General features: G+C 53.7%; 2 protein-coding genes across 5 annotated transcripts in view; one reads left to right on the top strand and one right to left on the bottom strand.

The window, feature by feature from the left end:
- Positions 1 to 2,902, bottom strand: part of CLSTN3 (calsyntenin 3) — a 30,249-nt gene extending 27,347 nt beyond the window's left edge. Inside the window, exons 1-2 of one of the 3 annotated variants that reach the window (XM_018048538.1) lie at positions 2,527 to 2,895; positions 18 to 140 (exon numbers count right to left, since the gene is read on the bottom strand). In XM_018048538.1, coding sequence (XP_017904027.1) covers positions 18 to 140; positions 2,527 to 2,590 — 187 coding nt within the window. In that variant the 5' untranslated portion in view covers positions 2,591 to 2,895. Of the gene's footprint in view, positions 1 to 17; positions 141 to 2,526 lie in introns of all 3 variants that reach the window. The other 2 variants (XM_005680918.3, XM_018048539.1) reach the window with 2 other exon arrangements.
- Positions 3,999 to 9,406, top strand: RBP5 (retinol binding protein 5). Of its 2 annotated transcripts, XM_013964233.2 has the most exons (5): positions 3,999 to 4,088; positions 4,595 to 4,675; positions 4,980 to 5,158; positions 8,254 to 8,355; positions 8,813 to 9,406. In XM_013964233.2, exons 2-5 carry the CDS (start codon positions 4,603 to 4,605, stop codon positions 8,864 to 8,866), a joined length of 408 nt encoding a protein of 135 aa, XP_013819687.1. In that variant the 5' UTR covers positions 3,999 to 4,088; positions 4,595 to 4,602; the 3' UTR covers positions 8,867 to 9,406. The 2 variants fall into 2 exon arrangements, with proteins under 2 accessions (XP_013819687.1, NP_001290395.1); NM_001303466.1 differs by lacking the exon at positions 3,999 to 4,088 and having other exon boundaries at positions 4,603 to 4,675; positions 8,813 to 8,866.

Here is a 13,244-nt window from a genome sequence, read left to right on the forward strand (position 1 = left end):
GCCCCAGCCCCACTTACCTGCATAGCGCAAGGGAGCATCCTTGTCCAAGGCAAAGAGCGGTGGGTTCAGCAGAACCGTGTTGTCATTCTCCATGACGATGCCTTGGTATTCTGCCTCAATCCATGGCTTGTGCTTGTTGGCTGACCCCACCCCCAGGGAGAGCAGAGGAAGCACCTGTGAGCTGGCCCTCCACAGCCTCACAACCCTTGTTGACCTAGACAGCACACTCCAGGCTCACCACCCTGTTCAGCCCCTGCAGAAGCGCCCGCAGGGGGAAGGGCTGAGGGCAAGAAATCAGCCATGAAAGGAGTCAGAGGTCACTGGATAGACAGTTTCCATGGCAACAGCCTGCCCTGTGGGGAGGAAGAGGTCCTGCCATCTCCCCTGGGAAACCTGGTCAGAGGATGGAGACTTTTCTTGGGCATTTCAAGTGCTGGAGTGTGGATGCTGGGCCTCCAGGGAGCAGCAATGGGCCATTAGAGGGCCCTGGGAAAGGGAAGGGATAGATTAAGGGCAGAGTGGAGATTAGGAAAAGAAGACTAGACGTTTCCTGAGGTCCTGGTTGTTGATCCTCTCCACCACGACCACCCCCCCATTTTGGTCCTGTTCCCTTCTCTTCCTGGCTAAGCCCCATCCTAAGGTCATTCTTCCAGAGGAGAGGAAAGAGGAGAGAAGGGAGAAGGGAGATATATAGGACAGAGGGAGGGGGACAGAGAGGGGCAGGGTTGGAGCAGAGGAATCAATGCCAAACGACGGGGCCCAGCAGAGCTGGCATCCTCAGGGATTATCGAACTGGCCTAGAAACTCAACAAATCCCCTCCCTGCTTCTCGCCCTCACACCCAAAAGAACACACTCATAATCATAACCAGCTGACTCCTATGTCCCCCAGAAGGCCACCAAACCCCACATGCCCTGAACCCCCTTCTTATAGAGTCATGGCTGAGTCCTAATTCTCGCCTATCCCACCCCTGTTCCCTTCAACCACCAGCCAATCCATGATAGGAGTGCAACCCACTCAGCCTCCATGTCTCCTCAACCACTACCAGGCTCAACTCAGTCCCGTCTCCTCCCAGGACCAAGTGTCCACTTGCCCCTGCAGGGCTCTGGGGAAGGCTCAGTGGGCTCCATCCCCCTCTACATCACCCCCAACCCCAACTTCCACTGCCTGCTCTATCGAATCCCATCAAGCCAAAGCGCCAGGCTCCCAAAGCACACCCACAAGGGCCCATCATTGAGACCTGAAGACTTATCATCAGAGAGAAACGGAATCACCCAAAGGACACTCATCCCCAGCTTGTCATGGTGAGCGAGAAATCCCGAGTTCCATTCTTTCCTCCAGTGACACCCCCAAAGCCTTCTGGTATCTGGTATGCCTGCCCCTTCCTCTCTGAGGACCACCACAACCCCCTTCCCTAGGGGCAGAGGAGAAAGCCACAGATGGTGCCTAGAAGGCAGCACAGGATGTGTCGGGAGGCTAAGAAGCCCACTGAGGTCAGAGACTGAGCTGAAGGTGGAGAGGCTGCACACAGCTCACCACTGCCCCTCGCCCTGCCCTCTCTCCCTGGGTCTCCCCGCTTCCTTCCTCTTGGCCCGACTCTCTCCTTGTGTCCATCTCCTCTCACTGACTCCTGGACTCCCTGCCTCCTCCCTCCTGAGCTCTTCCCCTCACCCTCTCCTCACCTGTTCTTCCTGATTTCTCTCCCTCTCCTTTGCCTCCACCTTGACCCTGGTCCAGCCGCTGCTCATCCCCTCCCACACTTCACCTCCCTTCTCCTTCTCCCTTCCCCTCTCCCCACTCATTAGCACCCCAACACACACACACACACACACACACACACACACACACCCCTGCCCTTTCCTGCTGTCTTCACCTACCTAAACCCTTGGCCCTCATCCGCTCCCTCTCTCCTGGCCCCTCTAACAGCCTCACCCAGCTAAATTTATCAGCCAGTCTGCCAGAGAGGGCAGCTCTGGTAACCCCCAGCCCAGCCATGTATGCAGGTGGAAGGGGATGGATGCAGAGGAACACGCCAACACATACGTGCTCCGAATTGCTGAACTATGGGAACAGTTCCTCCCCGGGATGAGATGGAGAGGGACCAGATGGATGTGGCCACACACCCTCAGCGCCGACACACCCCGTGAAACAGGGACCCGCCCAGAGAGGTCCATCACCCCCCTCAGGGACAGGTCCTTCTGAGACCCGAGATCGCTCCAGCAGGGAGCAATGGTGAGGGGGGTGGGCTGGAGGGGAAGATACAGACCCCAGGATGGGAATGGGGACCAACCTGGGAGCAACAGAAGCACATGGGTAGAGACGGACCAGAGAGGAGGGACCAGAGAGAGGTTCTGGGGATGCCAGCGAGAAGAGAAGGGGACAGGTCTGAGAAAATGGATGGAAAGGGGGATGGTGCGAAGAACCACCTGTCGTGTTCCAGGGAGCCTTAAAGGGCGCCTGCCCGCCTGGACCCCCACATCGCGGGGCGTGAGACCCCCTCCCTCTGTGCCCCCACCCCCACACTCACCTTTGTTACAGGAGCTGGAGGGGAGCAGGGAGGCCACCAAGAGGGGAAACAGCAGGGGGGTCATGGCGTGGTGTAGGCAGGGCAGGGCCCCGATTGCTCGCCCCCAGAGCCTGGAGCCCTGCTTGTTCCACCTTGGGCAAGGGATGCAGGGGCTCTCCGAAGAGGGGAGGGGAGAGGGCAGAAAGCAGGGCAGAGACGGAAAGGAGCCTGCCGCCCACCCTAGTCCATAGGGCAGACCCCAACCTGGGCGGCTGAGCAGGGGGAACCGGCAGTGGCTGCTGCTCCTTCGTTCTGGAGCCGGGCGTCCTCACTCTCTCTCTCTCATTCCCACCCCATCCCCGCTACTGCAGGATGACGTCAGCACGGCCAGGCGCGGATTGATGGGGCCGCTGGCCAATCGGGTGGCTGGGGGGGCCAGGTGCTGCAGGGCGGGAGGGAGCCAATGGGACTGGGGAGCAGGGGCGGGAGGATGTGTTAGGGCTTTTTCCCCTGACTGCAATTTGGGGGAGCAAGGGAACTGCGGGGGCTGGGGAGGAAGCTGGAAAGCCGTAGAGGAGGTGGGGAAAAAGAGGGACAGGGAGAGGATCGCGCAGCTAGAAGCCCGGGGGTGGGAAGAGGAGACGTCAAACGGAGATGTGAGGGAGGCGAGGAGGGACAAGTATCCACGTCACCCCACCACCACCACCCCGCCACCAACAACTCTGATTTAACCTCTTTTCACAGCCCATTCCGTCAGCAGGACCCTGCTGGGTGCCTCCCGGGAACCGCCAAGTAAAACCCACAACCTGAGCCCCAGAGATGCTAGCCTTTCAGGTCCCAGCCCCGAGTTTCTGAGAAAGCCAAGGGGTGGTCAGCAAGTCGGTGGACCGAGCTCTGGGACCCGAGGAAAAGCGAGATGTCTGTGCCCCACCCACCCCCACGCACCTGTCGGGACAGTTCACCACCAGGTGGAATTTTTTCCTGCTGTCTACCCTGCCTGCCTCCCTCTCCCCAAATTTCGCATCTTAAACCATGTTGACCCAAACCAGCCTAGTTGGTTCAGAAACCAGAAAAGTTGGTAGGTCTGAGAGACAGAGAAGAGTGAGGTGTAGTGTGGTGGGGAGGGGGGAGGGTAGGGCTAGAGCACACCACCTCCTCCTCCAAGGGAATACATCTGGGAAGCATGGACTGTGCAAAGGCTGGGGATGAGGGTAGCTGATGGTGCCATCCACGACTCCAGAGGGAAAGGGGAAATCCCTGGGTCCCAAGCCAAAGAGTGTAGAATTCTCCAGAACAGCCAGCCAAACTCCTCCCTCACCTTCTGCTCCAGACTTTGAACTCAGCAACTCAGACAGCCCCTCTGCAGTTTTTCTGCTTCCCTCCTCACGGTCCTGCAGGACAGGGTCCTGAACTCCAGCGTCGCGGCCCCAGCTCAGCAGAGCTGTGTGACGAAGCTGTAGGGGCCAGCGCTGGAGGATTTTCTTCACTGGGACTCCTGGCCAGCTGGCTGTCTTCACTTCTTTCCCCACCCCTTCCTCCCCTTCATACCTTTTGGGATCCCTGAGCCAGCCCCAGGATCTCAGGTGAGATATTGTTAGAACTCATCCTTGGGTGAGTCCAAAAGGTCCCTCCCTACCATCCAGTAAGGTTGCCTCCCTCCCCAGGGAGTCTGCCCCCGGGGCCTTGGATAGTTTCCAAGCCTTCCACACTTGGGCTGGAAGCCAGAACTGACCTTCGGAAAGGCTCAAGTGTTGCCTGACTGACAGCCCCCAGTCCTGGTCCAGGTTCCTTCCTCAGGAAAAGCCGAGGTCAGGCACAGCCTTGCCAAGTCCCCTGCCCCTCTCTGGGGCTGCGGACACCAGCCTCACGCTCATTGTGGGGGAAGCGGGGAGAAAGTCTGACAGGAACTCTTATTGCAGCAGGGCCCCCAGCGCTATAAAAACCCTGGCAGCTAGGACCTTACACAGGCAGCCTCAGCGTGTGCAGAGCCTGGCTGGGAGACTTCCAGCCCCACCTGTCAGACGACACTCCCTTCATCCTCCCCCAGTCTCTTACATTCTCCTGAAATCTTGACTTCCACCTTGGCCAGCCTGGACCATGCCTCCCAACCTCACCGGCTACTACCGCTTTGTCTCCCAGAAGAACCTGGAGGACTACCTGCAAGCTCTGAGTAATGGCCTCACCCCTCTCAACCCTTTCACTCCCCTCTTCCCCTCCCTCTTCCTGCCTCCAATCCATTGAGGAAGGGGTGATGCTGGGTTCTGGACATCATAGACAGGCTGGGGGTAGGGGGTGCTGGCACCTGACTTGGGCCCCTTTTCTAGCCAGGGGCATTGCTAGGAGAGAGTAAATCCACAGTCCCAGACCCGGGCAAGGGGATGCTCCCAGTCCTGGGCTGCTGATGCGGGTGGGGAAGCCCCCGGCCCGCTAAAAGGACACTCGCTCAGACCCTTGCTCAGAGATGGTCCCCACAGATGTCAACATGGCTCTGCGGAAGATCGCCCTGCTGCTCAAGCCTGACAAGGAGATTGACCAGCAGGGCAACCACATGACGGTGAAGACCCTCAGCACCTTCCGGAACTACATTCTGAAATTCGAGGTGGGAGTGGAGTTTGAGGAGGACCTGAGGATCGTGGATGGACGCAAATGCCAGGTGTCTTTTCTCAGGCCTGTAGGAAGGGGCTGTGGATGAGCATGGGGGCTCTTAACAACTGGGGGTGAAATAAAATGACCTGTCGCAGCAAGAAGAAACGATGACCACAGCAGCCTGCCCTGGGATAACAGACTGCTGATGTCACCCACCCACCCCCGACTCTCTCCTGCGTCTCCTCTGCCCACTCTGAGCACCAGCCAAAAGGGCAACAGGAACAGGTGACCCTCAGGCCAATGAGCAAGCCTGTGCTCACCCTCTAGCCTGTGGCCCTGTGGACACCACAGTCCCTTCTCTCAACCTCTGTAACTCCGCTCCTGTGCAGTCCTTTCTGCTTCTTTCGTGTTCCTTTTGACCTCCTCTGCAGACCCTAGTTCCCCTATTAATCCCTTAAACTGAGATTTTCCCCTAGTATCTTTTTTTTTAATTAGAGGATAATTACTTTACAATATTGTGATGGTTTTTGCCATACATCAACATGAATCGACATTAGGTAAACATATGTCTCCTCCCTCTTGAGCCCCTCTCCCACCTCCCTCACCATCCCACCCCTTTAGATTGTCACAGAGCACTTGCTTTGGGTTCCCTTCATCACACACCAAACTCCCACTGGCTGTCTATTTTATTTATGGCAATATACATATTTCAATGCTAGTCTCTCAAATCATCCTACCGTCTCCTTCCCCCGCTGTGTCCAAAATGTCTGTGTCTCCTTTGCTGCCTTGCAAGCAGGATCATCAGTACTATCTTTCTAGGTTCTCTATATATGCATGAATATGCAATATTGTCTTTCTCTTTCTGACTTACTTGACTCTGTGTAACAAGTTCTAGGTTCATCCACCTCATTAGAACTGACTCAAATGTGTTCCTTTTTATAGTGGAGTAATATCCCACTGTGTATACGTACCACAACTTCCTTATCCATTCATCTGTTGATGGCCATCTAGGTTTCTTCTGTTTTCTAGCTATTGCAAATAGTGCTGCAATCCCCTAGCATCTTGTCTTGACTTTCTCCCTCTTGTCTATGTACTATCCATGGGCTAAAGCATATACACCCGTGTGTTCAATGAAATCTACAAACTGCTCTAGACACAAACTCTCACTCTCACTCAGAGGTGCCACCTGAGCTCCAGGGCCAAGTTTCAACTGCCTGCAAAATGTTTCCATCTGCATGCCCCAAGGTCAAACCCAAAGTCATTATCTTCCTACACAGACCTCTTCCTGCCTTTATATTTACTGTCTCCATCAATGGCAACAACCAGTGGGAACAAAGCCTGGGAGTCACAGTTATTGCCTTATGTTCCCTTACCTCTGTGTTCCCAACACATGCGTGTATACACACACACACACACACGCATGTATGCACATGTGCACCACATGTGATGAGTCAAGAAGCCTTTATAATTGCTCTGCGCTGTCCAATATGGCAGCTACTAACCATATATAGATATTTGAAATGTAACTGGTCCAAATTTGACATGTGCTATCGGTATGAAATACACACTGGATTTTAAGACAATACCAAACAACAGTGTAAGACACCTCAGAAATTGTATATTGATTACATGCTGAAATATTATAATATTTTAGGTTGAAACATATATAATATAATATTACATATGATAAATTATAATATTTTAGGTTGAATAAAATATAATACTAAAATTAATTTCACCTGTTTCTTTTTGCTTTTCTAATGTGGCTACTAGAAATTTTTAAAATTATATATGTGGCTAGCGTTTAGGACTCACTACATTTCTATTGAGCATCAGTTGTTTACACGGCTTTCATCTGTTTCTTCCTAGCTTTTCTAACACCACCTTATTTCAGGCCCTTATTTCTCATCTGGTGCCCCAAATTGGTTCCCATTCTTGACTTTCCTCTAATCCACTCTGCCTACCATAACCACAGTACTTTTAAAATGTTAAAATGTCACTCCCTGACTTAAACCCTTTCAGACAACCTGGTATGTTCCAGGTAAGGTCCACACATTCCACACAGCATCCAAGGGCCTCCCCACACAAAAAACGCTAGGTTAGAGCCCCCTCACAACTATCTACTCTTCTTCCTTACCTCTGTTTTTTTTCTTGCTAGAAAGTTCCCATCTCCAATCTAATTAACTCCCTTCCTTGAAGACTCAGCTCCTCCCTCTCTGCTCCCATCACCAACAGTCTTGTTGGTATCACAGATATAATACCTACTGACCTCTCCTCTAACCGATCAAGACCCTGAGCTCCTTGGAAATTCCCTGGTGGTCCAGTGGTTAGGACTCAGAGCTTTCACTGCTGAGGGCCTGGGTTCCATCCATCCCTTGTTAGGGAACTAAGATCCTACAAACCATGTGGTATGGCCAAAAAAGAAAAACAAAAAAAACAAAAAAAAAGATGCATAAGATTCTGAACTCCTGGTTTGGGTAGGGTCTATCCTATTGGGGTTTCCCAAGTGGCACTAGTGATAAAGAATCCACCTGCCAAAGCAGGAGACACAAGAGATGGGCGTTCGATCCCTGGGTTGGGAAGATCCCCCAGAGTAGGAAATGGCAACCCACTCCAGTAGTCATGCCTGAAAAGTCCCATGGACAACTAAGCACACACGTAGACTATTGGGGTCCAAATAATGCTGCTTGGAATGCCTAGCTCTGGTCCACTCAGCTCTGATTTGGGGAGTTGACCCTTCATTCTCGAGGACATTGCAGCTGCCCTTGAGACTGAGAAAGAGGAGAAAAGAGATTCCCTGGTTGTCTCCCAACCAATCTCACTTCTTTCCCAAAGTCTCCTCCGGGTCAGCCAGAAGTATCACAGGACAAATTCTCCATTCTTCATCACCCAACCTCCAATTTCATCTCCCCCAACCGTGGGATTATCCTGCTTCACCCCCGCTCTACCCAAATGGTCACTGTCACAGTGTGGGGCCCCTTCCAGTGGCCTTTAGGAGTGGGAGGGGAAGGGAATTTTGCTGAGTCACTCAGAAGGAAGGGGCTGGAGCAAGACAGCATCTGCTGTGATGCAGGGGGTGGGGCAGCCCAGCAGAGTAAGGCGATGCATTTGGGGTGCCCTGCAACACCCCCCAGTCTTCCTTTATTCCTGCTTTCTCCGTAGACCATAGTCACCTGGGAAGAGGAGCAGCTGGTTTGCGTGCAGAAAGGAGAGGTCCCTAACCGGGGCTGGCGACTCTGGCTGGAGGGACAGATGTTACATCAGGTGAGCGGGGTGCGGACTGGGAGAGGAGATGCATGAGGGTATGTCTGGGAGGGGGGCCTCCAGCTAGGACCCATTCCCTTGCCCATATCAACTAAGTCTACTACTCCAGCCCGACCCCCACCAAAGAAGGCAAGTAAGGAAGGAACATGGGAGCCCTGGGAAGAGTGGAGAGGGGAAGAAGTCAAGTGGCCACGGTGGGCCCTGGCTGCAGGTCAGATGCGTGTCCATAAATCATGACCGGAGACATGGAGACTTAGCCGCTTCAGCTCCCTGACCAGCTCCCTTCCTTCTTCTGGGGTGGAAAGTTGAGGGTTTGGAAAAAGGATACAGTTCCCCATATATCAAACACTCCAGCTGACGTATCCTGAAGGATTCAGTGGAGGTCAAGAAACTTGAGAAAGGGAGTGAGAAGAAGTAAGAATCTTCTCTGTCCTGATTATTCCTACTCTGCCCCCAGGAAGTGACAGCACGGGATGCAGTATGCCAGTGTGTCTTCAGGAAGGTCAAATAGCCGGAGAGCAGCTGAGGGCCGCCCTCCCCTCCTGGACCACATGAGTCCCAGATTCCTCTTGCCTGTGTCCCCTTCAAGCCCCAGATGGTCCCAGGTCAGCAGTCCCTGTCCCAGGCCACTTACCCTGCCTCTGTGTCCCCCTCCCCCACCCCATGTTAATCTATAACTTGCAGCCCCCGGGCCAAAGTCCTTTCCTTCTCACATTCCACTGCCCAATAGTGACCTCATATCCAGCTCAAGGTCTGGCCTCTTGGATGAGAGAAACACACAAAGGGAAAGGGCCTTTGAGAATAACGGACTTCCACTCTCTTTCATTCATTTGGCCTCTTATTTTCCGTCTAAGAAAGCACTCAGCTTCATGCACTGGAGCATTAGTGGAAACTCCATCCTGGTGGAGCTTTTGAGAAAGTGACTGGACTCTCAAGAATCTAAGCAGGAGCTACTGGTGCTCTTGTCCAGTTCCTTGTCCTTCTTCTTGAGAAATTCCCTGGGCTCAATAAAACCAGGCCCAAGGCATGGCCCCAGCCACACAGAGTTCAACAGACGTGTTGACTGACACCTAATGAGCCTTGCCAACCGTATGCTTGCATCCTACATGTTGGGGAAGAGGAATGGGTCAGGGTGAGACCTTTATCTGGTGCCAGGGGAGGCGGAAAGTTTCTAAATAGTGAGGTGGTCTCCATGTCTGCTTTGGGAAGGACAGGCAACAAGAGGGTCAAAAAGGACTGAAAAGGGAAACAGATGAAGGTGTCCACTTAAAAACAGTCGCAACCTGAAAGTTCAGAGTTATGTTTTATTTGGTGAGAATTCTTAAGACTTCAGACCCAAAAGACAGCATCTCAAGTGACCCTGAGAGAACTGTTGGGGTGTGGGCATTGTCAGTCAGATTGTGAAGAAGTTTTGCAACAAGGGGCAGGTAATCTGAACATCAAAAGATTATTGTTAATTAAGGAAAACCAAATATCTCAAGTTAAGGAATTTAGCGCTTTTCTATGTATGGAGAGCCAATCAGTCCATCCTAAAGGAGATTAGTCCTGGGTGTTAATTGGAAAGACTGATGCTAAAGCTGAAACTCCAATACTTTGGCCACCTCATGCGAAGAGCTGACTCATTGGAAAAGACTCTGATGCTGGGAGGGATGGGGGGCAGGAGGAGAAGGGGACAACAGAGAATGAGATGGCTGGATGGCATCACCGACTCAATGGACGTGAGTTTGAGTGAACTCTGGGAGATGGTGATGGACAGGGAGGCCTGGCATGCTGCGATTCATGGGGTCGCAAAGAATCGGACAAGACTGAGCGACGGAACTGAACTGAACTGACTGATGTATGGGAAGATGCAAGAGCCTGGGCTTACTGAAAGCATTCCTTTCATATGCGCCTCAGCTATCTGGGGGCAGCATCCTGCAATTCGATTTGATTTGATTTGATTTTCACATCCTTAGTTCCTCAAGTGATGGACAGTAGGGAGTGGCTGCAGCCTGACCGCTGCTGGATTGCAGGCATTGTTTTCCTGGGTGCCCTCTGGGCTCAGAAATACACATTTGGAGGGCCGGACACGATGTTGGCCATGATATCCTTGTTTAATGATATGGCTGGGCTTCCCAGGTGGCACGGTAGTAAAGAATCCACGTGCCAAAGCAGGAGCTGCAGGAGACCCAGGTTCAATCCCTGGGTCAGGAAGACCTCCTGGAGATAAGAATGGCAACCACCCCAGTATTCTTCCTGGAGAAACCCCATGGACAGAGGAGCCTGGTGGGCTGCAGTCCATGGGGTGGCAAAGAGTCGGACACAACTGAGCAGGCACGCACTACGACTCCATTTCTCGGAGGGTTCAAGGCCAAGGACCTGAAAGATGAAGGACATGAGGGTGTGAAGGCAATAGTAGGTGTGAAGGCAGCAGGCCTCAAAGACCCTCTGCCTATAGTCCAGCAAGGCTGGGGACAGAAGGTAAGAAGGACAACTGAAGGCAGCATGGCTCCTCCCAAAGGAGCCCAGAATCGCTGCCCTGGAAAACAGCCCAGAAGGGTAGGGCCTGTCCAGAGGCCAGGCCAGCTGCAGCCTCTGGTCACCTCCCTACCTACAGAGGCCTTGGCTCTTTCAGAATAAAAGTCCCATGGGGCAAGAGCACAGAGAGAGGGCTCAGGTGGGGTGGGGACAGTGCCTGGCTGGGGGAGGGGAGGGGATTGCTGGAAATTCCCTCGCCCGGTGCTCACTGGATGCACACCCCTGCCTCCTCTTCCTGCAATGACTGGGCCCCAGAACATTTGAGATGGTCTCTGGGGCTCCGGCCACAAACTAGGATTGCAGCACTCAACCCCCGCACCAGCCTGGAACAAATTTGGAAAAGACAAGGACAAACTTAGAGCGGACCTGAGCCGTTACTTCCCTGCACAGACTCTTTGCAGGGCCCCCAGCAGAGGGGGGAGGGGAGAGCCCTCCGAGAACTGGGGACCCTACCTGTCCCTTCTGGGTGCAGGGAAGCCATGGGAAAAATGCTCTGGGTGTGTGCATTCACCAGGTCCTGGCCACTCGGAGCTCACAGCGCACGTCCAGGCCTCTATGCACAGGACTGCCCGCTGTGCTCTGCATGTCGGTCCCTGGCTGGGGTCTCTCCAGAGGGCCTGACCCGGGAGCACGTTGGCCTCCCCTGTGACCACTGGAGCCCAGCAGAAGCAGCCTCATCCCCCAGGACTCCTATGATGCAAGCACCCACACCCTCCCCACTGCAGATCGGCAGCCTCCCCTGGACCCCTTCCCTCCAGGAGCCAGAATCCAACAAGAGGCCTCCAGACCCCAAAGGAACACAGAGTCGGACACAACAGAGTCCAACTGAGTATGGACTGAGCTGCCTGCCTGGGTTCCCTCCAAGTAGAAGTGGACCCACCCAGATTAGGGCTGCTATTTCCCCTGTGGGCAGCAGGGGGCGCTGCTTGCTGCAGTGGGAGCCAGTTACCCACCAAATTCAGTCCCTCCTCCAACACCCTGTTGGATAGACACTCCATCCCTACTCTGGCCAGACAGACACACACACACACACACACAGTCCAGTTATCAGCCCACATGCGCTCACTATGCCAAGCCCCTACCCCTCATTCAAATCAGGCTGAACCACTCACTCTCAGATGGAGGAGTTAGTCACCAGGGGCGCTGATGGGTGAGTGATGAAAAGGGAAGGGTTGGGGTGCGGGCAAAACAGCTATGGGCAAGTTGTCCCACCCCAGCCTTTCCAGGATCACAAAGTTGTGGCTCCCAGGATCAGCTTTAATTTTGTTGACCAGAGTCTTAGGCCCTAGGGAGATGATCAGGAATCAAGGATGTTTATCTCCATGTGACATAGAGTGACTGCACCCTTCCAACCCAGCCCCATGCCAGGCCCCTGACCCCTCCGCATCCACCAGGCCTGAACACAAGCAACCTTCCAGGCCTGAACCCCAAATGATTCTCTGTGCTGTGCTTAGTCATTCAGTTGTGTCTGACTCTTTGCAACCCCATGGACTATAGCCTGCCAGGCTCCTCTGTCCGTGGGAATTCTCCCGGCAAAGAATACTGGAGTGGGTTGCCTTGCCATCTTCCAAGGGATCTTCCTAACCCAGGGATCGAACCCAGGAAGTGGGTAGCCTATCCCTTCTCCAGGGGATCTTCCTGACCCAGGAATCGAACCAGGGTCTCCTGCATTGCAAGTAGATTCTTTACCAGCTGAGTTACCCTAGGTCAGTCCAGATCCCTCTGCTCAGAAGAAACTAACCAACTTGGACAAGAGGTCAGGGTGGGCATGTGCCCTGAAGCAGACAATGCCACGTTGCCCAAGAAATCAGACTCTACCTTCTGGTTGGGGCTCCACAGGGGGCAGGAATGACAAAGTCTAAGCTGTGTATCCCTCAAGCTGCCCCCTCACCTTAGCCACCATCCCCATGCAGCTACCCCATGCGCCCAGACTTGCAGGTTGAAAGAGCAGCAGGAAAGTCCTCACCTGCAGAACACAAAGGCATCCCAACCAGGAGCTGATCCTGTAACTCAGCGGGACCCTACTTCGTCAGGGGACTCTTAGAGGCCACTGCAAACCCTGGAGTCCCAAAAGAGAGAGCAGAGTCCTAGCCCGATTCCCTCCCCTCAAATGTTATCCTCTGCAGGAAGGAGGCTCCAGCCATCCCTCCATTTGTGCTGGGCCTACCCAGTCCTTCCAGCCTGGCAGAGAAGCCACGAATATGTGTATTCCATCTCGGGGGCAGAGGCAGGGGTGGGGGGATGGCTGTGAGGCTCTTCATTGTGGCAGGGGCTTTTCTGTATCTTCAGCATGTTTCCCTGAGGCGTGTAGGATCTTAGTTCCATGACCAGGGATCAAAACCACATCTCCTGTATTGGAAGACAGATTCTCA

The sequence above is a fragment of the Capra hircus genome, chromosome 5 (genome assembly GCF_001704415.2).
Source record: "Capra hircus breed San Clemente chromosome 5, ASM170441v1, whole genome shotgun sequence".
NCBI classification, from domain to species: domain Eukaryota; kingdom Metazoa; phylum Chordata; class Mammalia; order Artiodactyla; family Bovidae; genus Capra; species Capra hircus.

What these genes read in the sequence shown, in the direction of transcription:
- RBP5 (XM_013964233.2), top strand. Translation starts at nt 4,603, where the DNA reads ATGCCTCCCAACCTCACCGGCTACTACCGCTTTGTCTCCCAGAAGAAC. An exon ending in GGACTACCTGCAAGCTCTGA is followed by an intron (nt 4,676 to 4,979) that starts GTAATGGCCTCA and finishes TGGTCCCCACAG; the next exon opens with ATGTCAACATGGCTCTGCGG. An exon ending in AGGGACAGATGTTACATCAG is followed by an intron (nt 8,356 to 8,812) that starts GTGAGCGGGGTG and finishes CTCTGCCCCCAG; the next exon opens with GAAGTGACAGCACGGGATGC.